Source organism: Desarmillaria tabescens (genome assembly GCF_030435595.1).
Source record: "Desarmillaria tabescens strain CCBAS 213 chromosome Unknown EV420scaffold_115, whole genome shotgun sequence".
In the NCBI taxonomy this organism is placed as follows: Eukaryota; Fungi; Basidiomycota; class Agaricomycetes; order Agaricales; family Physalacriaceae; genus Desarmillaria; species Desarmillaria tabescens.
In genome coordinates this window covers 21,252-48,325 of record NW_026848414.1, presented here as the reverse complement: position 1 = coordinate 48,325, position 27,074 = coordinate 21,252, and the positions used below count along the sequence as shown (strand labels likewise).

General features: G+C 45.8%; 4 protein-coding genes and 2 pseudogenes across 6 annotated transcripts; 4 read left to right on the top strand and 2 right to left on the bottom strand.

Annotated features, from left to right (window-relative positions):
• Positions 1 to 2,211: 2,211 nt before the first annotated feature.
• EV420DRAFT_1216024 (uncharacterized protein) lies at positions 2,212 to 2,700 on the top strand (the record flags this gene model as incomplete). The annotated part of the gene is made up of 1 exon (XM_060466406.1): positions 2,212 to 2,700. A coding segment is annotated over one exon (489 nt), but the record flags the coding sequence as incomplete, so codon positions are not given.
• A 4,986-nt stretch (positions 2,701 to 7,686) lies between these two features.
• On the bottom strand, positions 7,687 to 7,784 carry EV420DRAFT_t292 (annotated as a pseudogene). Its single transcript has one exon. The product of its transcript is annotated as a tRNA-OTHER (tRNA).
• A 2,474-nt stretch (positions 7,785 to 10,258) lies between these two features.
• Positions 10,259 to 10,356, top strand: EV420DRAFT_t293 (annotated as a pseudogene). The gene has a single exon. The product of its transcript is annotated as a tRNA-OTHER (tRNA).
• A 351-nt stretch (positions 10,357 to 10,707) lies between these two features.
• Positions 10,708 to 11,199, top strand: EV420DRAFT_1223681 (uncharacterized protein; the record flags this gene model as incomplete). Its single annotated transcript, XM_060466487.1, has 1 exon — positions 10,708 to 11,199. A coding segment is annotated over one exon (492 nt), but the record flags the coding sequence as incomplete, so codon positions are not given.
• Positions 11,200 to 14,015: 2,816 nt separating this feature from the next.
• Positions 14,016 to 14,804, bottom strand: EV420DRAFT_1588730 (uncharacterized protein; the record flags this gene model as incomplete). Its single annotated transcript, XM_060474862.1, has 1 exon — positions 14,016 to 14,804. A coding segment is annotated over one exon (789 nt), but the record flags the coding sequence as incomplete, so codon positions are not given.
• An 11,595-nt stretch (positions 14,805 to 26,399) lies between these two features.
• On the top strand, positions 26,400 to 26,888 carry EV420DRAFT_1216131 (uncharacterized protein; the record flags this gene model as incomplete). The annotated part of the gene is made up of 1 exon (XM_060466408.1): positions 26,400 to 26,888. A coding segment is annotated over one exon (489 nt), but the record flags the coding sequence as incomplete, so codon positions are not given.
• Between the last annotated feature and the right edge of the window lie 186 nt (positions 26,889 to 27,074).

Genomic DNA, 27,074 nt, shown 5'->3' with positions numbered 1-27,074 from the left:
TTCCCCATCAATCTCACACTCGTGTATACCCCATTCTTTGGATGGGGGAACATGAATCCGAGGTCCATTTGCTCCCTCAATGCTGTGGTTGTTATGTACCCACTCCTTATCACGATGCCACTTTTTCCCGGTTGGGTCACCCTTGCCCCAACCACCTTGTGATGGGGAATATTGCTGACCAGGACACTGACGACTCCATTTACAAGAGACTAATTCATGACGAAGGCTGAGGACGACAGGCATTAAACTTAGAAGCTACTATGACAGCCTTTCATTTAATGAGCTGCGCCTTATCCGGTGTAATCATGGCGAGGTCATCCTACCTGCACTCCTCCACCTTTCCATCCTCCATCCTCTTCACCTTGCTGGCATGATCTGTTAATTTCAATTACTAGAACACTCAGTGCATGTGTATATATGGTATCAAAACTGCACAGATGCCAGCCAGCGACTCGGATGATCATTTGGTATGGCAATATGTAACGTCCAGTGCGCAGACATGAGAATGGTTTGAATGCATAGTGATTGGAGTCGTTTGAACTCCCTACATGAAATGTGTGATGATGTTGGACACCTGACAAGCCAATAACAACTTGAAGCCATTGCTAGCTGAGGTTGACATTAAGGGGGAAAAAGGTAAAAACCATTGTGGCTCTCTCCTCGGATGCGTTAGATGTTCCTGATGGATGAGAGACCTTGAACCATCCTCGCACTGGTTTAGTTATTGTGTTCGTTTGACCTCGTGAACTTGCCTCTCATTCAAGACGATCAGTTACAGGTATACGTTTGGCCTACATGATCGATGATGTAAGGTTGTTTCACTTCACAAAAATTTTCTGGTGGAGTCGATCAATGAGTCATAGTTTTGTGCCTTCGGCTCTTCCAAAGACATATGTTGGACTTCTGGCATTTAGTTCCATCAAGCGAACGCTGCAGCTGCTTGGATCCAAGGGCTTGGTGCCCAGTCATGTACAATGTACATTCAGCAACATACGTCAAACATATGGGATTTTCCATCCTATTCTCATGGGTGAATGATCAGGTATAAGAGGGTGACATAGTAAACATGGGTTTGATTCAAATTGTGGGTTTAAATTATTGCCGATGTGGAAAGAAGGAAAGACATACTGAATGTGATTTCACAGTTCTGGATGTGTACGAAGGCATGTTGCAACCTGTCAGCGACTTTCGACATGCTCTCATTGAGTGTATCTAAGTACTACACTACAAGCACCACTGCCAGTGGCAAAAGCATCTAGGTACGTATATTTCTTCATCGTCCATTTCTTTGCATTGAAAATTCCAGAATCTCTCTAGCATGCCTATAGACTGTGAAGAAGCCTTACAAAGTTGAGAGGAATGGCTCCCCCTGTTATGGATCTCGTGTCTTTTCCGGTCTGCACATGAGTCAACACATGCCTACTCTCGGCCTTCTCAGCCTTGACCTCGGCTTACTGGCATTTTCTATCATTTTCTCTTACTTTCTCTTACTTTCTCCTTGCAAATACTAGAATAATAATGACTCGATTCCTTACTAGTGGTATATAAGTATTGTACTTGCCATTGTATTGGAATCTTAGTCTAATTTTACTCATCTTCGAAGTCCACTTAATTGTGTGAACTAAGCATCTCTGATCAGTTACGCTAAGCACTTGCCAATCAATTGCTTCCCGACTACGCCTAGTGCTTTTCGGAAACCCAGTCAGTTACGCCTAGCACTTGCTGATGCACCCGTTAATTATGCCCAGCGCTTGTTAACACCCTTACGGATCCCTCTTGGTGGTTGGAACTCGGCTTACAGACATCCTTGCTCACAACTTGGGTTTTACTCGAGTACTCATTACTGTGTACATCTCATCAGATTCGCTTCATAGGCACCACTTCTACACCCAAGCTTCCCAGAACTATGGCATTTGGAGGAGGAGGAGAGGCGGCTGGCGCAGGACTATAACATGGCTCACGAAGGTATATGCATTGACTCTACAGCAGTCCGACAAGAAGCAACAAGATGTACTCAGTTAGTGTGGGGAAGCATTTTCAGCGCTTGTCCAGATTCCCTTCAAGAAGTCGTCGATGAAGAAGACTTGTGCAGGCTCCATTTCCTCCGTCATACCCTTCCGAAATCTTGTAGCAGATTTAGACCTGTAAGTATATATTCATAGTTGTCGAGCCTTTTCCTTATTCTGGCAGTCATAGACCCCATACCACACCTCTCGATTTTGGGCTGTCCTTATCAGTATCGATGCATACAAGTCCAATCCCTTACACGGCTGCGTATCTGATGCATTATCGATGAAGGATTTCCTAATCGAGAAGCTTGATGTGCCAGAATATCGCATCGAGTGTCTTCTTGGGTCCAATAATCCCACCCTTGACAACACCATACCCCCTTCCCATGCCAACATCGTAAACATGCTCTACAACCTCATTCACAACCCCAAAATCCAACAGGTCGACAATATCATCATCTACTACGCTGGGCATGGCTCAACCTATGCCTGTTCAGAGCAGTGCACTGCTACAGGATCTACATGTCGCAGCGCCGGTATCTGTCCCATTGAAGCTCTGTGCCCCATCGATCGTGACACTGAGGATGCTGATGGACATTGGATACCCGACATCAGCGACCGAGAGCTTGATGCTCTTTTCAGACAAATATCATACGCCAAGGGGCATAAGATCAAGTTCATCGCTGACTGCTGTTACGCCAGAAGCGTGAACAGGGATCCTTGGCTGGAACCAAAAATCCGTGCTATGGGCCCAACTTCTCATTCTGATGTCAACGACATGTTATGTGCCACGGATACAAGGCTACAACATCTACCTCACTATCAATCTGTATTATCAAAGGATTGGCAGCCAGATGTGGGTTCTCATGTAACTGTGGTAGCCGCAGCGCACCAGGAGTACCAGATTGCAGAGGAGAGTGGTGGGAGAAACAGATGGAACAACGAGGATTTCACCAAGGGATTGGTTGACCTTCTGACGTCGGATAGATGTCTCTCGAACAATCAACCGCCTTCCAGACCCCGGCCGTTGTAGGGAACTGAATACGGAACTTCTATCCTCTGATTCTTCTGAGGTCGCAGCTAACTTGACTGAGACTATCCCTAGTCAGCCTGAGTACTATTTTATGTACGATAATTCCTAGAGATACTGGTTAACCAATGTATTTTCTGTGGCTTGTATCTAACTACCTACCCTCTGTTTCTTCCTTTCATTCCCCGAAGCTGCAGCCAAGCTATCTTGGAGATTCCCAGCTTTTCTTCCGTTTTCCCCGAATTTTATACATGACAAAGTTGATTGTTGTGACAATGCCATTACCAGTCCATCTACTGTTTAATCTGGCGCAGGTTGGAGGAATGGGCAGTAGGGAATTAATCGTCGAGCTCAACTTGCTAGAGTATTGTTGCTGATCAATTAACACTGACAGGAACATCGTAGCGAAATTGTAGACTTCAGGAGCTATGAGAAACTAGGACATATTTAACGAATAACACGTACCTTTATAGCGCCATCCACAATAGCCATTCTGACACTTATCGCAGTGATCAGGCAAGAGGGATTAAAGGTGTTCTCAATCAGAATCTCCATCGTCTCGTCACCATGGCTCCTTTTTGGTCCCAGTTGGTTCTTTTGCATATGTGTCATGCTCCCAAAAGCGAAACCACTGGGTACTGAACAATTGAAGTGAGGATTTCTGAGATCATTTATCAGTTTTCATATTAGAGAAGGGTATGACTACGACTTACAGTTACTTTATTTCTTGATTATTTTGAGGGGAGGCACCCGTCTGATTATGCATTTTCTGCTTGTAATCCGACAACAAATGCTCAAATACGCAGGAGTGAGGTCTTTGGCATCGGAAGAAAAAACAATAGAGCCTTAGTTTCCAGTTCGACTGAAAATGAAAGGGCGATATACTGTGGCGCTTTCTCCACAAAGGTAGGCCTTTATACGACAGTACTAACAACAGAACGCTCGGTTTGAGCAGGGAGTAGGTGTTGGGGAGAGTAACAGTCACCCAAGGTATCTGCATGACCCTCTGACAAGGCTTGCTAAATTGTCCGTGCCAAGCCTCCAAGCCAAAAATTACCTAGCTTTCTCCGTCCATCCCAGGCTCACGAAAGGCTCAATATCCACTTCAGGGATGGTCTCACCCTTCCGTGACCTTGTTGGGTATGCATCGCGATGCCGTGACCCAACCCGTGGTTGTGATCACATCTCTTGCTCCACGGTTCATCCTGGATAGTGCCTCATTTATTGTGCAGAGACGGCTGCTATCCATAGTCGTAATGTGCTCCATCGGGAAGGAAGGAGAGGCATGGCATTTCGGGCATGTGGAATACCGAGCCCGAGTAACAAGAGGAGATGTTATAACGCGCTGGTTTGGAGCTTTGATCTCAGTGAAGGATGAAGTCGATTAACGGCCGATCGCACAATAGCTGGCAAATATATATATATATTATTGTATCTATAAATGCTATCTCGTTAGACACAGTAAGAGGACGAGATACTAAAACCAACCATAAGTTCCGAACATCCCAGGAAACCGAACAGACGACAACCTGATTATAGCGTATCTGTGCACTACCACTATGAACTTTCTCGGAACGGTGATCAAAGTTGGGCTCCTATGACTATACTGCAAGCGTCTCCCTAAATAGATACCTGTGAATATGGTGCTCAATTGAGTATAAGGAATGGGGACGAGCCCTCAATGAAGGTTGAAGGCTTCTTTCCCTCATTATGCCGAGGGCCGGCTCTGTGGTATCCGGTACAAATGCATGGTGTCCTGTCGTACAAAGCGGATAAAAGGTGGAATCATGTCTGTACAATGATTGGACAAGGTCGGAGAGCCTGTGAAGCATGGGTCCAAAGTATTGGAAGTAACATGTGCCGCAAAGCCTCCTTCATAACAGGGTCAAGAGTCTGTAGGAGATACATCAGGTCAGCGTAGGAGAGAAAGATGAACAAATCAGGACGTACGGATGATCTGATTGGCGGGGTTCAATGGTTGACTGCAACTCGATCATCCCTCTTTTGATCATGTTAGATCACATTCCCCGCAGTCATCAACCACAAAATATCAGTAAGACAATATCAAGACTATCCTAATCAACGAGGAATTAGCAAGAAGTTGGATTTCCAGAATAAATTGAAGACGCACTCGCACAGGTTTATTTCTGATACCCATGGGCAGCATGTGGACAGTGTAGTAACCCAAAGTGCTGGATGGCCGATGTGAGGAAGGGAAGGAGCATGATTCCATTTACCCAAACCCGATGTTCGTATCAGAATTTCATGCCATGATGAGCTCTCACACTTGCACTGGTGACCATTGCACAAGCCTGAACAAACGGAAGCCATGCCTGCCAGCCTTGGAATGTTCGATGTCGACATGATGAGGTGAGCACCTTTGAGTGCGCTATTGTCGTTAACTGGTTCTGACTAGACATTGTTAAACAATTGGTTACTGTCGTCGTTGTTCACTGTCGGGCTTACTACCTTCCTACCATTACGCATCAGCCTCGACCCGTAGTACGGTCCTCTATTGGTAGCCGTCGTCGTCGACTCTCTAAACGGTCGCATTTTGGTCTTGCCATAGACAGGGATCCTTTTGTAGATTCGAAGTTATGGAATCCCGTATGGAACATAGATTACCACCTGGATTTGTGGTAGTGCAACGCCGGATACGAAGTCGAACTGGTGGCAGTGGTAGATAGTCACAGAAATTGTCGTTGCCTTGTATTAGCATGAAGATGGATTGGGGTCATTGGCATAGACAATGCATGACAAGAGCTGTGACGAGTCTACTGAGCACAGCCACCCACCAATATTCTAGGTCCGCCAGTCCGAACTTGTCCTAACTATACCCTCAACTATATCCAGCCATCCTGACTAGTTTGATTGTGATCAGCAAAACTTTCTGTGTTCTTCGAAGCGCCGTGGGGGATGATCAGGTTCTGGTAATCGATGGGTAAAATCTAGATTACATCGATATACAGTGCGTGTCCTCCCATACTTTCAGATAATCACTCAAGTTATTTACAGAGATAATTTGGGCCACGATTTCTATTCTTACCACACTCATAAGTACCGGTATCGATCTTTTTGAAATAATTTCTCATCTGAATTTTTAATTTTTACTGGTACTATTGGCATGCCTGTGTATCTGGAAGGAAGACGACTCGTATGTTAACAGGAACTAATTCGCCTGACTCTGTGATTTCGCAATCGACTCCTATGCGTGTTGAGAAGAAAGATGTACATGCAGACCAATCCCTTTTGCTGCATGGTTGACTGCCCGTGCTCCTTCGCTCCTCTTTTCTTGGTCTGACTAGATTGATACAAGGATTGGCGAGGATGAGGCAATTATAACTCTCCAGATGGGCCGCTCTTCTAAATCACCTACACTTATTACCAGTCCTCTAATAGTACCAGGGTCCGTGCGACTTTGATTATCAATTGTAGAATAATCTCACTGTGTTGAGGTTCTCTTCGCAGTATTCTCAACTTGAATGAGAGTTACTTTGACGCTGAGAAGCTTTCCTTCACGTCTAATTGGTAACAAGCACTCAATTGTTGACAAACCCATCGCTGGTGCTGGCACATCCTTGACTTGTTTTGTTGATGATGGAACTTACTCATTTTCTATCCTGGCAGGCCTGGGAAGCCTTGCTTCTGCAGCGATTCATTACATTTTAATCGTTGTCAAATTTTGGAGAGCTTCGATTGATGACTACAATATTGAATCATATGACAAAAAGAATAACTTTTAGCCATTGTTTTCACCTCCCCATAGTCTGATAACTTGCTCTAGTATTGACTTCGTGTTCACCCTCATTCAGTGCGCAAAATCTCCATCAAGATGGTATAGGGGGATGACACTTGAAATCATCCCAAGTGACATTTGGAATTGCAAAGTAGACCTGATGAGAAAAAGCCTCAGACTGATACACTGAGAAGCTTCATTAAGCGTGGACCAAGATGATATGGGACGAACACACGTTGCATCCTATCTGTCTCGCTGACATGCTTTGGTCTCATGCCTCTTGCACTGCCTCTACATTTTCTGCCGAACGACAGCTTCATCATTACAACTGTGTCCTGTGATAACTTCCAGATGGTCCGTGTCTCTTCGTCTACTCCGGTCTTTACATACTGAAATTCTCCACGCAGCAGGTTTCAGACTATCAGCCATCCAAAGCACCCTTACTCAGGCTCGCCTGCAAAAGCAACTATGCTCCAGTATGAGTGTGTTTTACGTATATTGCGACCCGCTCATAGGAGATATTGCATAGGTACCACTCATGGATCCAGAGCTTCAGGAAATAGGATCTTTGATGAAGGTCGAGAAATGGCTTGCACAGAAGTTCGGGATGGCCTCTCCTGAAGACGTCGACTCTGTAACAGTCCTGCAAGAAACCAGAAGGCGTGCAAAATTACCGTGCAGACAGTTTCAAAGAGCCATCCAAGTTTTCCTTCAAAGGGTCCACACATTAACATCAGACAGTGCACCTGTAGCTGCTACTTTGATGCATCAAACACTGTTAGTTGACAGTTAATTGTGATACATCAGGAGTGTCAGTTTACATCCAGCCCATATACAGTAATTCCATCAGGATGACAAAGTGGCTTAGTAAGCTTCCCAATCTGTATCAATGATGGCATCATTAGAAAAGAGGGCAATTCCGGGAATTGAACCCGGGACCTCAAAAATAAATCCAATAATGTCACATGACTTTCTCGAGCAAGCATACTAACCACTACACCATACTGGCATTATATATATATCTTTTCATCTCTATATATACCCTCTCTCCCTTAACATTTATGACCTCATATTGATGCCCTCCCTTTGCTCCGCTCTGGTGCGCTCTTTTGCCTTTTTAGGCTCCCCAAATCAGCCCATCAATTTTGGCTGGATCCAGTGGCAGTGCCGCATTTTTGATACCCAAAATAGGGGCTATTTTCCGGTCAAAATAGCTATTGGGCTATTCTCAGGCTACTGGCTGGGCAAGGGGATGGCACTATAATCTGTATAGACATAAACAACATAAAATAGAGCCCTCTAATGATGCATAGGAGCCCTGGATAGTGGATTAAAAGGGTAATATAATGAAAATCGCATAAATATTCGCTTTTGGGGGCTGCTGCATGCATTGGATCGGCTGGAGGACTTCACCAATCGATTCCCTGACCTTGAAAACACCCAAACGACCCCTCCACAGTACTTTTGGCACACTTTATTCCTGGAGATAAACGAAAATATTCGCTTTTTAGGGTGCAGCATGCTCCAGATCGCTTTGAAAACATTACCAGTCGATTCCTATGCTATAAAAACCCTAGAATACATCCTCCTTCGTAATATAGGTCCAGTATAATACAGTATAAAAGGGGGTATTAGGGGGCATACATCGCTTATTTTGTTTTTCGCACTTCGGATGGCCTGGGGAGCATCACCAATGGATTCCCTGATATTAAAAACCCCAAAACGACTCCAGCCTTCATTTATAGGGTCTCAAAAACGACAGAAATAATGATATTACAGTTTAGGAGGAGCACATGTAATAAATCCTATTTCTGGGCTTCGGACCACTTCGGAGTTTTGTCTATTGTGTTTATTGACCTGAATAACACTCAAATGACCCCACAGGACAAAGGAAACCATCAGAAATACGTGATAAAAAGAGTAATAGGGGGATGGAGGAGACATACCTTATATTTCGCATCTCTAATAGTTAGGGAGGGTATTCTTGTTATATAACAGACTGTATATATTGTACAATGGTGTGTACGAAGCCCCATGGATATCCGAAATGTATTGAATGAGATATGAGCAGATCATTCTGTAAAACAGGAGGAGCACATCCCATATTTCGATGTTCTGCTCATTCTATGGCCTGGAGACTATCAGAATCGGATTCCTTGACCCAAAAAACAGTAGAGGCACTTATCATCCATAGGAGCCATTTTACCCAGATAACACATACAGCCATATGTAGCTACAGGACAATATAAGTAACAAATGAGAGAACATCTTGTACTTCGGAGTTTGAACATCTGAATACCATGGATGATAAGTGCCTCTACTGTTTTTTGGGTCAAGGAATCCGATTCTGATAGTCTCCAGGCCATAGAATGAGCAGAACATCGAAATATGGGATGTGCTCCTCCTGTTTTACAGAATGATCTGCTCATATCTCATTCAATACATTTCGGATATCCATGGGGCTTCGTACACACCATTGTACAATATATACAGTCTGTTATATAACAAGAATACCCTCCCTAACTATTAGAGATGCGAAATATAAGGTATGTCTCCTCCATCCCCCTATTACTCTTTTTATCACGTATTTCTGATGGTTTCCTTTGTCCTGTGGGGTCATTTGAGTGTTATTCAGGTCAATAAACACAATAGACAAAACTCCGAAGTGGTCCAAAGCCCAGAAATAGGATTTATTACATGTGCTCCTCCTAAACTGTAATATCATTATTTCTGTCGTTTTTGAGACCCTATAAATGAAGGCTGGAGTCGTTTTGGGGTTTTTAATATCAGGGAATCCATTGGTGATGCTCCCCAGGCCATCCGAAGTGCGAAAAACAAAATAAGCGATGTATGCCCCCTAATACCCCCTTTTATACTGTATTATACTGGACCTATATTACGAAGGAGGATGTATTCTAGGGTTTTTATAGCATAGGAATCGACTGGTAATGTTTTCAAAGCGATCTGGAGCATGCTGCACCCTAAAAAGCGAATATTTTCGTTTATCTCCAGGAATAAAGTGTGCCAAAAGTACTGTGGAGGGGTCGTTTGGGTGTTTTCAAGGTCAGGGAATCGATTGGTGAAGTCCTCCAGCCGATCCAATGCATGCAGCAGCCCCCAAAAGCGAATATTTATGCGATTTTCATTATATTACCCTTTTAATCCACTATCCAGGGCTCCTATGCATCATTAGAGGGCTCTATTTTATGTTGTTTATGTCTATACAGATTATAGTGCCATCCCCTTGCCCAGCCAGTAGCCTGAGAATAGCCCAATAGCTATTTTGACCGGAAAATAGCCCCTATTTTGGGTATCAAAAATGCGGCACTGCCACTGGATCCAGCCAAAATTGATGGGCTGATTTGGGGAGCCTAAAAAGGCAAAAGAGCGCACCAGAGCGGAGCAAAGGGAGGGCATCAATATGAGGTCATAAATGTTAAGGGAGAGAGGGTATATATAGAGATGAAAAGATATATATATAATGCCAGTATGGTGTAGTGGTTAGTATGCTTGCTCGAGAAAGTCATGTGACATTATTGGATTTATTTTTGAGGTCCCGGGTTCAATTCCCGGAATTGCCCTCTTTTCTAATGATGCCATCATTGATACAGATTGGGAAGCTTACTAAGCCACTTTGTCATCCTGATGGAATTACTGTATATGGGCTGGATGTAAACTGACACTCCTGATGTATCACAATTAACTGTCAACTAACACCTTTCAAACAGAAATCTAGCAGACCAGGCTGCACAGTGATAATGCAAAAGAATTGCACTGGCTCTACCACCTCTGCCTCAAAGACACATTGAATCCTTGCCATTTGCTGTCAATTTCATATGAATCTCCCACTCTGAACCGAGGTGTAAGTGTATATCATTAACTACCAACCTTCATGCTCATCCTGACATTCGTAGGCCCCCTACCACGTTGACGCATCTCACTTTTGGGCCATTCTCATTGGCATTGATGCATACGCATCTAATCCTTTACACGGCTGTGTATCAGACACATTATCAATGAAGAAACTCCTACTCGAGAACGTCGGTGTGCCAGAACATCGCATCCAATGTCTCCTCGGCGCTCGGAAACCTCCTCATGGCGATCCATTAACTCCTTCTCATGCCAACATCGTCAAATTGCTCCATAGTCTCTTTGACAACCCTGAAATTGAGCGAGGCAATAATATCATCTATTACACCGGACACAGCTCGAGCTACCACTGTTCAGAGCATTTCTCCACTCCACTGGAATCCAAGTGCAGCAGTAGCGATGCCTGTCCTATAGAGGCTCTGTGCCCCATCGACCACGATACCATAGACGCAGATGGGCATCCAATACCCGATATAAGTGACCGAGAGCTCAACTCTCTCTTTACAAAGATATCTCACGTCAAGGGGCATAAAATCACGTTTATCACAGACTGTTGTTACGCCGGTGGCATGAGCAGAGATCCAGATCAGGAGATAAGACTACGCGTCACCCATGCCACGCTTCGTTCCAACGTCGATGACATGTTATGCGCTGCAAACAGACACTCTCAATCTGTGTTATCCAAGAATTGGGTGCCAGATATGAGTTCTCATGTAGTTCTCGTGGCGTGTAGGGATTATCAGTATGCGAAGGAGACTTTGGGAAAGGATGGATATGGCGGGGTTTTTACCAAGACACTCGTTAGTGTTTTGAAGTCGGGTGACTGGAAGGAAACGACATATGTTGGGCTGACTGAGCATCTGAATCAGGACTATTTCCAGACTCCGGTCGTTGCTGGAGAGCGCAAATATGAACACCTTTGGTATCAGTAGAGCCGTGTACAGTCCTAGTTATGCATAGAAATATGATGTCCTTAATGAGCTACTATCTTTCGAACGGTCTTGTTTCCTGAGTCGAGTTTCGATCCAAGAGTCCTCCAGGTAGCCATCACTGAATCTTGTAGGGTACATCTGAACAAGCTGTGCCATTCATACATCCATAAAATCCACAAAAAAGAAGGCCACATCTTCTTTTCGTGCTGTTTGGAAGGCACATTGCTGGCATACTTATACCGAATCCTAGGATAGTATATGATCTCCGAGCTTAACTGACATCTGAGATCGAGTCTATAAATTGCAATGAAAATATGAGATGACGCATACCACATACCGACAAAATCTGTAATTTTAATCATTGATGATCTCCCTAATGCAGAGACGAGAAGTACGGTAGCTGCAGAAAGTAACTGAGTAAGATCGCACTTGACTTGAGGCTGTGGTTCAGATCTGTTCGGATTGATAAGAATGTGAAACATGTGACAGCTGGGCTGTGTCTGTCGAACCCGAAAGCTGCAAGGTTACCTTGAGGCGGCGGTAACTGTGTAGACTGCTATCTCCAGTTCATCTTTCCTTGCACTCTGCCACCACCTCTGCACCGCTTTCCATAATGATACCACCGCCAATCGTCGTTACGCACGGGATTCCTATTAGATCCAAAGTTCTAGATGTTATCAGATCGAAGATGATCGATCAATGTCAACCTCCGTCTGCAGCACTACAGAAATCCAACTACCGACAGGAGGAACGGAGATTCAGATATATCTCCCGCAAAGGGTGTCAATAGGTAAGAATCTCAGAGTTGTAGGCGACATCGACAGCACTGATCTGGAACAATCCATTCAAGGGCGCTGTCGATGACTCCATAATCATGGATCATGGTAATACTCCTACAAGCCGCTCATTTTTACATCATTGCATCCTTTACGAGCTACAGCTTCAATACCGGGATGTCTGTTTTCTCATCTCGCCGGGAGCACGACCCACAGATAGCCCAGATGAATCTAGCCAACAGCCACTGCCACACTGCATTCCGTGTTCTTACAGTTGGTGGAGAGACGCTGTTATAGGTCTTTTTCGGCATCGGGGGACACGAGAGCTTACAATATGTGTGAAACAGCGTGCACACTCTCACCACTGTCGGCATGTCATTTGTGATGTCTATCTTTCTTCATGCATCCCCGCCTTGTTTGTGTCCTTTGAGCGAAGAAGGAAAATGCCCTTGTGTACTTCGTTGGATGACTTGACTCGGAAGCATTGTATGTTCCTTTGCCCTCCAGGAACACCAGTAAGGTATACGACCCCTTCACCGTCAAATTAATCTGAAAGCGTCTAGTCATCACTCATGAAATGACTGTGGGACATTCAATAGCGCTTGCATCATCGCATAGACATTGAACGTCACAGGGCTGCCAATACTTTCCCTACCCACGGCCCATCAGCTTGTGCAACATGGACGACGGCGTACAGCCCTCTTTGGAAGCGAGAAGGACAATGATGCAAGTACGGGAACTTAATCACCCACAAAGTTTTAACACGCGCAATTATTCATGCCAAGCTACTTGGTAAGACCACATGTATGCGAACAAACAACTGTATGGCCCACTCCGAAAAGAAGGTAGACACCGTGAATCGATGGTCCAATCATGTATGCCAACGTATGCTGAGTCTTTCGCCGATGAACTCGGACTTCCTTGAACATGGTGAACATCCCCGTTGGAATAAATGAGGCCTGGTCGTTGGCTGCGGGGCCTGGATGCTTGTAGGGCGGACTGTTTGATTAACGGAGAAACGGATATCGAAAAGTCAGGGTAAAAATGGCCTTGACCAGGACCGAAGGTCTGAAGAACAACACCACAGACACGTCAAAGCCTTATCACGGAACCGTAGCTAATCGCATAGCTCCAGGTGCTGTTAAAACATAAGCTGGCCGGTCTGGGATGCACTAGTAAGTAGGAAACGATCTAGATCAAATCCAGAAGCATCGTCATGAGAACTGTCAGCAGAAGGATGAGTATCAGGTAGGTAGGGAAGGAGGAGAGCTGATCGATGCAATATTGACGAACTACTCGAAGAAGTGGAAGCAGATTAGATAAAACCCTGAGCAACATAAAAGGGCTCTCTTCTGGCCAAGAAAACTGACAATAGAACTCCAGTCACCGGGGTAATCTCGTTTGGAAAGACCAGTGACTTGGCCACAGTTATGGCTGGTCTACATGTCTGTTCCGGCACCAGATAGACTCGAGAAGGATGGTGATGTGAGGTACAACCGTTCAGATAACAGGTTAGGCTATGGTTGGCTTGATGTTCACTTAGGGTACCTTGCACGTACGTAGTAGAGACCTTACTAGACCTGACAAGAATTGTATTGAGCATGACTTTGGTGTAAGATTGGGCCCCTTTGATATAGCGCTTAGGCCAATGCCTACTAACATTTACACCTGGTACCAAATACAATCGTATTTATGGTCCCCAGCAACCACTGGAGTCTGCGTATATGACTGGTTCAGAAGATGGGTCAGCCCAACATATGTCGTTTCTTTCCTCCAGGCACCCAACTTCAGCACATCCACCAGTGTCTTGGTGAAAATCCCGCCGTATCCCTCCTCTCCCCCAATTTCCTTCGCATACTGATAATCCAAACAAGCGGCAAGAATTACATGAGAACCCGTATCTGGCTGCCAATCCTTCAACAATACAGATGGGTAACGGGGAAAATGTTTTAATAATTGATCTGCAGCGCGTAGCATATTGTGGACATCGGAATGAAAAGTTGGGTGTGTGGTGCGTATTGCTGAGTCTCCGTCCTGTCGGTCAAAACTGCTGGCGTGGCAGCAGTCTGTAATGAATGTAATATGATGTCCCTTCTTGTGTGATATCTGGGTGAAGAGTGTATAGAGCTCTCTTTTGCTGATGTCGGGAATCCAGTGCTTATCGGAGTCCATAGTGTCTCGATTGATGGGGCACAGAGCATCGATAGGACAAGCACCGGTTTGGCATGTAGATTGTGCGGAAAAGTGCTCTGAGCAGTAATAGCTCGTGCCGTGACCGGCGTAATGGATAATGATGTTATCGCCCCGTTCAATATCAGGATTGTCAATGAGACCACGGAGTGTGTTTACTATGTTAGTGCGGGAGGGTATCACGGAATCAGGGGTAGGATTCTTGGACCCAAGAAGACATTGAATACGATGTTTTGGTATCCCAGCATCCTCTATCAAGAATCTTTTTATCAACGAAGTGTCAGATACACAACCGCGTAAGGGATTGGTCTCGTATGCATCAATACCGATAAGAACAGCCCAAAAGCGAGAGGCTCCGATGTGGTAGGGGTCCTACGAAAGTTGGGGTGAGGATGACGGTCGATAGCTAGGAGTATATGCTTATGTCTGGCATCAGCGTGGAATGAGACTTGAACTGAGGTTTGCGATGGAGGTTATAAAGCTTATTCAAATCCTCTACATCATTGGCATTTGAAAAGCCGGTCTTCCGAAGGACATCTAGGATCGTGCTTCGAAAACGTCCCCATAGTGTGTCAGCATGCCTTCTGGCCTCTTGCAAGACTGCTATGGAGTCGATCTCGTGAAGGGAGGCCATCCCATACTGCTGGGCAAGCCGCTTTTCTACCTCCTCCAAGCATAGCAATTCTAGCATATCGAGTGGTGTCTATGCAGCGAATCTGATGAGAAGATGTAGTGTACAAAAAACAAATTTGTACCGGGGAATTGCTGTCTTGGGGGTCCATTCCTAGTAAAGCTGCATCCGGCTGACGGTCTGTAATCTGGGGTTTCTAGAAACTTGTATTATAACGAAATGACCAGATGACACAGGAGACGTACTTTCCGTAGGACTGAATGGAGGACTGTCCCGTGCAGACCTCAGCACGCAACTTCCTGTGGGTCAACTATGGTCAACAGTGTATTCCCACGTTCTAGTTTGCTGGCACTAATAATGGCGGCCATCACGTTTTGACTCGACACTTCTTTAATAGAAGTGGTGCAAGTACTTAATATTCACGAGTTTTTGACACTTACTTAAAACGTGCTTGTCACGAATCATTTTCGATCTATAAAAAGGCATGAAAGCTCTAAGAAAGCTCTTACCCTATGCAGTGGAGATGATTCCCAGTGTTACGTGGTAGCCAGGCATGAGGGCGATACTCAATAGATTGTTTACGGCGGACTGGAGTTCCACCGGTTACTTATCAAAGAGCGGATTCATAAGTACACGTAATAGTATAGATCCAATCAGAATAAAAATATCTCAAAGCGTTAAGCCGATAAAAGCCGAGTCATCGGCAACACTATTCTCTTCCCCAGTGTTTCTATATATAGTACATTTTTTGAGGCCACAGTGCCCCATGTTTCTATCAAGCGTCCGATACTCAAGGAGAATTAATAGCTCAGTATTCTAGGAAATTCGCTGCATCCATCTGAATGCTATTGTTATTGATTGAGTTCCCTATGTAGCGTTTCCTGAGAGACTCCTTGATCGATTATACAGCTGAATTCACAAAACTATTCAGCTGAAATGAAGCATCTGTGGCATCAGTTTCATCCTCAACAGCAGCACAGATAAGCTGAGGGACAGCATTTCCTTCTGTGGTCTTACAGTGGCTGCGCGCACCTATAACTAGCTCGAATGAGAGTTTGTTGCTCCGCATATCCTGCCCCACAGTATCACCGTCCCATTCTCTCTTTGGGTCGACAGCTCCGGCGCGGGCTGTTGCATATGTACCTATGCCTTCTATTTTGATCAGTTTATCAGCACATCTCACCAGTGCAAGCGTTACTCATATCACAATCCTTTGGTATGGTATGATGTATCCATGAATGAGATCAGTCTCTCTCTTCTTGATGTCCCCACAAGTATTAGTGGCGTTTCCTAATACATGCCAAAGTCCATCTGTTCTCTCACCTTTTCAGCGCGAATGAGACGATTTTGTCAATTGAAATGCCTACCTAAGTGATCAATATTGATCCACCTAGGTATTGGCAGTCTGAATCCGGTCGTCTCCTACAACACCTTATTTCTAAGAGCATGCGTTCCATTGTCATGTTAAGTTGGGTTGGGTAGACTACATCAATCATGCTGCAGAGCGCTGTGCATTACAGCATGGTGGTGGCAGTCACATTGTAAGAGTTGAGTGTGTTTTGATATTCAACGTTTTCGAGATGTCGAGAGTTGGAGTAAAGTCAGCAAGGTGTAGACAATTACTCCGGAAAGGTGTGGGTCGAGGTCCTTCCACATGATGGAATAAAATATCAATAAAATATTTACCTTCCTGTCCAGATGGAACCCAGAAAATGGCGAAGAGGCACGTATCACAGCACATGGTGAGTCATGTTATGGCTGTGGACCCGGTGTTCCTGATTAGGACCTTTCAATGCACCAACGCCTTCCAGGAGTGATCACTGGACACACTCGCAAGAGGCACGAGATCAAAGCGTGTAGCGAGCGAGACTGACAGGTAATTAGCAAACGCCTGCGGTGATAATTTCTGTCAGTATCACGGCAGGCATTTGTTAAAGCTTCTCAGTGTATCACTGCAGTGAGAAGTCTGAGGATTCTCCTCATTATGTCCCTGTATTCACCATTCGACGAATTATAAAGATAGATAATTAAAAGAATCACGGTCAGCAGATGGTCCCCGTGTGAGATGCCCTTCTCTCTCAGATTCGCTCTATTCAGAAGTTCTTCTCTGTGCATGCACATGCAGAGGAAAACACGGTGAGATCGCCCTCTGTCCTTCATGGTATCAAGCCATCGGCAGTCGTATCATATCATTCAACAGAACCATTTTCTGGATTGCCTAAATTGAATGCGACAATGGTCGATGCACTGGAATCGATATAACAGCTTAACGCCGGTCGGGAGTCTGTATGGATCTGGTCATGGGAAAAGGATAAATATAGCAGTAGGCACAGCAGCAACGTCTGATCTACATTTAAGACTCCTCCGACTTACATCAATTGTGAACGAAGTATACTGGCATACGACTCATGTTCCATCCAGATACGCAGGAAAGACTAGCGAAAAATCGGCTTGAACTCTGGAAACACCCAGACTTTAATGCGTCGACGTATTGATGCCCTGCGCCAGACTAGACGATAGCTGTGGTTCGTAGTGTTCGAGAGGCAACAGTAGTGACTAGTCATTAGGCAGGCTTTGCAGCTGCTTTTCAAGCTTCCTCACGCCAGACTGATGTACAAATGTAAGTGTTGCCGCAACAGTGTTACATAAACCAACCGGCGGATAAGTTGTGCCGCGGCACCGGTATCTCCTGGTCTTTCCAATCTCCAGACGACATCAGGATGGGTGGTGCACCTCGAACATGCCTTCCATCTCTTTTCGAATGCTTTACCAGGACATTCAGGCCCTAGGGAGTTCTCATCGGAAGGCAGTGTAGCATGTAATAATTCCACTAGTTATATTTCATCTGTTCCTGCAAATTCGCCTAAGATACCAGGGCCTAAGGGTTCGCCGTGGGATTAATTGAGACTTGACGACAGCGTGCGATCTGTGTGTAGACCGTCGTGTGAAACTGTCGGCAATGTTGTCCCAGCGGGATATTCGCCGCATCTTAGTTCAGTGGTCGCTCCATACTAGCGTTTAAATTGTCAACGTCAACATCCTCAAAGCTGCCAGAGTCAGCCATTTCCCTAGCCCAGTATCTTTCCGCAGCGCTGATTTCTTGTCATCGGGTCCGGCCGAATGAAATTGTTCCATAATCTCACTTGAGGCCATCCGGCATTACGAACTATAACACTCGACTCGTAGGTCAAGAAAAAATGAATTCTGTAGTCCTAACCTCTTACTAATGTCTCGTTCATTAGGACGATCGTGACATCGGTTTGTTGGGAATGTAATCTGAATGATGTCCTGTATTTGGGCGTCTATGGTGTCACTGCTGCAGCACTTGGATTCTGGTGAAGCGGAAAAATACTCAGGACAGTGGTAGCTCGAGCCGGGCCCAGTGTGTAGAAGATAATATTCCCGCCTTGCTTAGTTTGACGCTTGATATGAGACTGAGGCGCATGCTGACGATATTGGCATGGAGATGTCGCTTTTCTGAAAAATGTGGCGAGAGTACAGGCCGCTCGGAATGATTCTCAATGTCGTCCCCGCATGTCACCTGATGGACATTTTAAACATTAAGTAGGGTTGAACACGAAGTCGATACTGAGCAAATTATCAGTATGGGGAGGCGAAACCAACGGCTAGATGTTATCCACTTACCATATCAGTCATCATCAAAGCTCTGTTGAGAATTAGCCAACGATTAGATTACTCGCAATCTCGTCTAAACTACAGAGCTTATATTTCCTGCCAAAATGGAAATGAGTAATCCCATTTTCAACAAAACAAGTAAAGCACGTACTCCCACTAGCGATAGGTTTGTCAACTATGAAGTGCTCGTTGCCGATTAGACGTAAAGCAAAGCTTCTCAGCATCGAAGTACTTCTCATTGCGGCTCAGAATACTGCGAAAAGAATGTCAATACGGCAGGAAGATCATCCTAGAATCACGGGGACCTAGTACAACCGGGTCCCAGATGAGAGGACTGATAATAGGTATAGGTGGTTTAGATGATCATTTGACCGCTGAAAGCGTCCGGAAGGTTGCAGTATGCCTCGTCCTCCAGTCCTTTGCATAGATCTGGTCAGGCCAATATTACATGGAAAGGCAGAGAGACAGGTAGGCCGATAATACCAGTAAAATTAAATAATAATTCAGGCTAGTACTTGGAAATGTTGTAGGAGGACATCGTGGCCCAAATTGATCTCATGAATAGCTTGAAATTTGAATGAATACCTTGCATTAATGAAAGGTTGGACGAACACGCACCGCATATTGATGCAGCCTAGACTTCACCCGGAGCTTACTGGAGCTTGATACTGGAGGTCAACCTCGCCGGTGCTTGGATCAACACGGAAAGTTTGGTCACACTTGGTCGCAATCAAACCAACAATAGTACTGCAATCAGGAACGGCCGAATTTATGTTCGAAGCCCGGACCGGTGGGCATTGAATATCTGCGTGGTGGCTGTGCTCAGTAATTCATCACGGCGGTCACACTCGTACACTCTCCTCCAATCCCTCATTCGAATTTCGTTCTGTGACTAATGCCAAAGCAACGACAACTGATGTGACCGTCTACCATTACCATCAGTTCGACTTCGTGCTCAGCGTCGTACCGCCACAAAACCAGGCGCTAATCAATGTTCCACACGGGATTCCGTAACATTCGAATCTGCCTAAGGATCAAAGATCAGTGTTGATCTCTATCTACAGCAAGACCGAAATACGATGATTTGGAAAATCGATAGCGACCAAAGGAGGGCCATGCTAGGAGGTAGAGGTCAATGCATAGAGAGTATGAAGGAAGTAGGTTCCCGACACTGGACAATGACGACAGTAATCATCTGGAATAATGTGCTCAAGGGTCCAGCCGACAGTAATGCTGCTGCCAAACCACCCACGGCCATCAGCATCGTCTCCATTCCAGTCTCCTTCCATTACTGCAGTCATGCGATCGCTGCTACTCCATTTTTCGGTGTCGGTACATCCATTTACGATGTCAAGCTCTCTGCGTACTCATCGGCTTGTTTTCAGCGACAAGCGAAAGGTTCTGGAGTGTTTTGGTGAAGGCTTGGCTCCCAAGCATCCCCGGGAGCGTGCAACATTCAGTAAGGACCTATACGGCATCTCACCGTGACATTTGTCTAAAAACAATGTCTAGTACGTACCGGTTAGTGCACTCAAAGGTGCTCGGCTCATTACGAACCTCCCAAGGCTGTCAATACCTCCCCGCCCAGTTGCGTCATGGCCCATCAACTTTTGCAATGACCTACGGAACAAGCATGTGCGAGGGCACTGGTGCAAATGTGGGAGCTCGTCATCGCGTAAAGTTCTAGTGCGTGCACTGGTCTTCTCGAGTCACACGGCAATACCGCGCTTACATGAGTAACAACTACCTCGAACGCTCCGAGAAAAGGACGGACCCCCTACACCGACATAATCACGTTTGCTAGCATATGCCGAGTCTTTCGCCGACGCACTGAGCATGAATGCAAGGATTGCTGGAGCATGTCCTGGCAATGAAGCGTGGCGATTATCTGTATGCTCGGGCAGGGTGGACCTTTGATCAATAGAGGGGCAATGGGTTATCGACGGCCTAATAGACCTTTCACTCAAGGGGTATGTAAACCGGGTACCGACTTTGACCAGGACCGATGGTGTGAAAAAACTGCAGACGCGTCAACACCTCATCAGTCCAGCTCCCAGTGCATCTCCGTTGATCTCCTCGTCTTGTCAATTCCGACTTGCTGGAACCAGTCTCAGCAGTGATGTTGATTGTCTTTCCCCAGCACCACGGCATCGGGTCTGGCGCAATGGAAATCATGTTTCCTTTCCTCCATCACATTCGCCATCCGACGCTATGAGCTACTACACTGCCCATATGCGTTTCATGGGTATCGGTCGTCGTGAGAGATAAAAAGTGTGCGAGTACGTCCTCAATTCATTCTGAAAATCCAACTTCTTGCTAATGTCTCATTGATTAGGACAGTCTTGATATCGGTTTACTGATATTTTACGGTCGATGAGCATTTCCTTGGCTGGGAATGTGATCTGAGACGATCAAGAGGGGGAGGGGTCGAGTTGCAGCAGAACTCGCCAAGTGGATCATTCGTACGTCCTGATTTGCTCCTCTTTCTCCCTTACGCTGATCTCCAACAGATACTCGACGCTGTTATGAAGGAAGTTTTGCGGCGCATACTACTTAGGATGCTCTGGACCCTGCTTCTTAGACTCTCCAACCTTTTGCGATGACTGTACAAACACGATTCCACCTTCTGTCCACTTTTTTCCAACCAGGTATACGATAGATCCCTGTTCGAAGAATGCATCTGCATTGGATCCTACAGCTCGGAGCTTTTCAGAATGACTCTGGGCGCAATGAAGGTTTGTTCTCGTTCCCCATACTCAAGCGAATGCCGTTTTCACAGGTATCCACGCAGCTCTGGAAGGATGCTCACATAGTTTTAAGCGCTCAACTTTAATCGCTGCTTGATGTACGTCGTTATCTTCTGCACAGTTTCCGAGAAAGTTGATGGTGGTAATGCGTAGATATGCTTGTCCTCTGGGTGATGCTGCGATACTTTTTACTTTGATTCATGCAGGAACTTACGGTCCGTTTTACTATCTCGTCTTCCTGCCATGTCTAACGAGATGGCATTTGCAGATAAAAACAATCAATATCTTTTCGCCAACTGTCGTCCAACCTTGCCTGACAGAGAAAGCCAGGCGGTTCCGGCTTGGAGGTTTGGCCTGGACAGTTTGGTGAGCCTTGCAGAAGGTTACGCAGAACTACCTTGAGTGGCTGTCGCTCCCCCAACACCTGGTCAAATGACAAGTCCGGTGTTCATGACCGTCGTACGTACAAAGGCCTGCCTATGCGAAGGAAGCGTCGCAGCATACCGCCCTTTCATTTTTCAGTCAAACCGGAAACTAATGCTCTATCGTCTTTTCTTGGCCAAGCTAAAAAGTCTTTGCTTATACGTTTGGAAACGCGTGATCTTATGCCTATCGGGATCTGCCGAAATTTGGAATGGAGAATGCATAACCAGGGACCTTTCCTTGCGGCGACTCTCATATCAAAAGATCGATGATGGAATCGAACGTTGGAACGGTGTAGGTGTAGGTGTAGGACTCTATTCCTCTCATACAGTGTTTTAGGGAATTTTCCTTTGCTCCTTTCTAAAATGGTCAAGAAATGAAGTAGCTGTGAGTCATCACCATACCCTTCTCTGATATGAAAACCAATAAATGATCTTTCTTGCATACCAGACGATCCAGAAATCCTCGCTTCAATCGTTCAATCCCTCTCAGTACTGGTGCTTTCGCTTTTGGAATTGTGGCGCATACGCAAAGGAAACAGCGGGGATCAAAAAGGAACCATAGTGACGACAAGACGATGGCGGTTCTGTCCACAGCACTGATTGAGAATACACCACTGGTCCTTCCTGACCGATCTCTGGGACGAGTTCACGCAGCACTTGGGCCAAACCAGCAGAGCTGCGGACGAAGCGTGGAGGTCATACCATAGGTCGCAAACAATCAATGCCCAAACTCGCTAGCTCCTCCATACATGGCTTCTAATAATCCATGTAGAGAGCGCCGGTTCTCCGTCAAGTACTGGTTTGAAGGGTCTTCTTTCAATGATTTCCGACGTTCATCGGCGAACGAAAAAGTAGACGATACCAGCAGCGTCACAACGTCCAACTTTGTCGAGAAGACGAGGGATTACCCTCGGGTCTCCAAGATAACTTGGCTGTGGTATCGGGGAATGAAATGGAGAAATGGGGGGGTACGTAGTTGGACATAAGCTGCAGAAAATATGTCGATTGGCGAATGTTTCTAGGAATGAAAAAAGACCACACCCCGGATTTCATGAATGGAAGGCTCGGTCCGAATGTTCCGGTGTATCATCTTTCGGCTAACTCAAACTTGAATGCATCTCTCCACGACTCTTCTCTTTCGTCATGCAGGCCTGGTTGATTTGCAAGCGGAAAACCACCGGAAATGACATCTCATTTCCCTCCTGCATGACAATGTTCGATGATGCATCACCTTCAGCGTAACATCTACACCACTGCCTCAAACCCAACGCCTCGGGCGGTTATACGCCTTTCCGACCGTCGGCGCGTCCAGCTCTCACACATCTGCATGTAGGATCCTTCGATCCTTCACCTTTCTATCTCAAACAAAGGCCATCTATTCCTCCATACTTCCTTCCCATGTTTAACCAAGTTTTAAATCAAAGGAAGTCCGTGTTAACATCTTTGAGTTGGGCATAGGCCGTTTCGTATCTCCTGATCTGTTGCTTATTAGCAACAACGTCAACAAGCTGAAACGTTTTCAAGTTTCGAACACTGGCACGGTGGCGGGTGAAGTAGACCAGTTAGCTGACGTGGGTGGCACGTTTTAGTTTGCTTATGCCGAGAGCTTCCATCCAACCTTCGTCTTTTCGTGATCATTGCTTTGGGGTCGCCATGATAAATCATGGAACTGGTATCTAGGAAATTTTACTTTACGTGCACCGTTCACGACAGTCACGGCGAGTACCGAACTGACAATACACACTTGGTGACAAATTGTGCAACTGAACATCCCCGGCGTGACAACTGCGCAGATGTTAGTATCCTCGACCCTCACATCATGAGTTTCAATAAAGCCTGAGAGACCTCCCCACCCACAAATGCCAATCTTGGGATAACTCTTGTATGTCGCTCTCACGTATATTGTATCCGAATGAGATTAAGATACAAAATTGAAGCAGAGGTAGCAGAATGTCATCTACGGCAAAACGAAACGACCGACTGCCTGTGCGTGGATAGGTAAGATGTGAAGAGAAGACCAACAAGGCAAGTTCATTCTCCTTGGCGTCCTCCGCCATTTCCATCCCTCCATGTCCTTCACATTGCCGGCAGTCATATCAATCAGTAGATCCATCTTCAGCACTCTGATTGGTCCAACAGCTCGCCGTTCCAGTGATAATTCAGTCCAGGAGAACGTCTGGAGAGTGACAATATGTATGTGCGAGCAAAAATTGTTAGCAGCAGGTGGTGATCGGCCTTAAACATGCAAAACGCATGACGATGAGTCATCGTCAGCTTGAAGGACATCCAGGACAAGGAAGATGAAAGCTACCACTGGCAGTGCCCTCTGTGACAATGCTAGATACATGAGAATGTTAAACTACACGGTTTTCATAGAATTATTCGTTAAGATGGAGGAAAATGGGGGATGAGCGGTGGAAAGACATGTGTATTGGCAACTAGATCTCAACTACTCTTCAGGCTCATGGTCAATACAAATTTAGGACGAGGCAAGTTCCAGGTATGGCATTGAGGTAAGTAAAGTTTGATCTGCAGCAATCAACCACCATCTTGATACGAAGCTGGGTATGCGTCATGTAGAGCGTCAGCCAGTAACCAGTAAGCTTCGCCCAACTATGGCGCTAGTTTTAAAACGGCCGTCTATAAGCGCCCATCCTTTCAAAAATTTCAGAAGAATAAGTTGCGATCATTTATGCCCAGGAATAGACGTATGATTTCAGCAGAGTGGGCCAGTTAGGATTCTTATCCTTGTCAGTTGAATCATTTTTGTGCTGGGCGTCTGTATGGATCCGATCATGCCAATGCCTCAAGGAAAAAATGAATGAAGAAGTACACACAGGCTTCGCGGAAAAAACGAGTCATGAATGCTCCTTCATTCGACGTGTTTGATTGTGAAAGCACGGAGTCTGAGTAAAATGATTCGACTTGTCAACGTAAAGTCGGAGCAGCCAGGCCCAGACTAGAGAATATAATCAATGCGCGTTTGACTGCATCCATACTTAGTAGCGCATTCGTTACTAGCGAGTTTAATGAACCAGACGCAGTGAAAAGGCCGCAGAGGGGGGTGGGGGATCAACATTCCGACCGGGCCTGACTCACGTCATTCCCGTCGTTTCCTTTTCCCCATACGATTGTAAGGTTCTCCCACTTCGTTCAGTCATTCCACGGGCATCATTCATTCATTCACGGGTGGTGATGTGCTTACACTGAGTGCTGAGGGCCGTTTCAGTAGTTCTTGTTACCCTGTCTTCTCTCCGCTGTCCATTGTTGTAGGTCTGGTACTCACTTTCCACGAACGACTTCTGGTTCCAAGATTCTGGGATACACCTGCTTCTCGGTGACCTTGACCTCGAGTTTCGATTGTGTTTCCAGGGGTACACGAAGTGCCACAGTAGCCAATCTGATTATAGCTAGGTCGCACTACTCCGGCGCTGTACGTCTGTCTGTGCTTTGACCCTTCCGAGGACTTATGCTCGTTTCTGTCTGTGCCTTGAATGCCACCAAGTGACCGCTCACATATGGTCACCATGATCCAAGTGCTCTGGACCAAGTTGTACATATACGGTTCATATTCAGCAGCATGCGTGATTTTCTATTACAGGCGATAGCAGGACTAAACACGCTTGCGATGTTAGTAAGGAATGTGGGAAGAACGTGAAAATGGTATAACGACATGAGTTTCCATTTAAATTCCATTGAGGGATGTTGTGTGTCGTAATGTATAGATCTCGCGGTCTTTCCCCTAAGGTGACCAAGGCATGTTAAACACTGTTGGTGACACCGCCCTCATCGCATACTTCTTATAGGATCAATACGTACTGTGTAAAAACGTCCTCTTCGTTCTCCAAATGGTACATATCTGTCTGTCGTCTCTTCAGTTCGTTATAATATTAAAATTTCTAGACCCACACGCAAGCTGAAGACAGTCAGCCACAGGAAAATTTCCGAGTATTCGTCGCTGATGCTACTTCTCCGGTATATTTTTGTTTTGTGGATGCTGAGGCCCTCTCATCTGATCTGCCACGTAGAATCAGCTGGAGTATCCACACGCGCAGGAATTATGCGATTTGATGAAGAAGGAGGAGCGGCTCGCACAAGACTATGAGATAGCTTCTGAAGGTATCGACTCCATGGCGGTTTCCAAGAAGCAAAAGAGCGTGAGCGAGCACAATCAGGATGGAAACGTCTTCGTGTCGCCGTCCGGGCTTTCCTTCGTAACTCCAACGTGCTGGGATCAAATAATGCTGCAGCCGAAGATATGCACAAGCTTTATCACCTTCGCCTCAAAGATGCGGATATCCCTCGACCGCCTGTCAGTCAGTTCCCATATTTTACCCGAGGAGTAAGTGGTTATGAATATCCCTAGTCATCAACCCTTGTGCTCATCTCAATGTCATAGACTCCGCACCACGTTGACGCGTCACGATTTTGGGCTGTTCTCATCGGTATCGATGCGTACGAGGGGATTTCCTTGCACGGTTGTGTATCTGACGCATTGTTGATGAAGAATTTTCTCATCGATGACCTTGGCGTGCCGAAAGAGCGTATCCAGTGTCTCCTCGGCTCTCACGATCCCCTCCCTAACGGCGCCTTGACACCTTCTCGTGCCAACATCGTAAATACGCTCTACAGTCTCATTCACAATCGTGAAATTCAGCTTGGCAACAATATAATCATTTATTATGCTGGGCATGGCTCAAGCTACCAATGTTCAATGCATTCCGCTACAGCGAAATCTAAATGCAGCAGGAATTTCTGTCCTGTCGAAGCTCTGTGCCCCATCGATCGCGACACCAAGGATGCCGATGGACGGTGGATACCCGACATCAGCGACCGAGAGATTAACGCTCTTTTCACTCAAATATGTCTTGCCAAGGGGTATAGGATCACGTTTATTGCAGATTGCTGTCATGCAGGTGGCATGACCAGGAAACCAGAAGCCAGAACAGGTCGGCGCTTCATATGCTCAACCGGTCATTCCAGTGTTAACGACATGTTACGCGCCACGGATGAAAGGCTGAAGGACTCTCCCTGCTATCTACCTGTTTTATCAAAGGATTGGAAGCCATATATGGGTTCTCACGTAATCCTG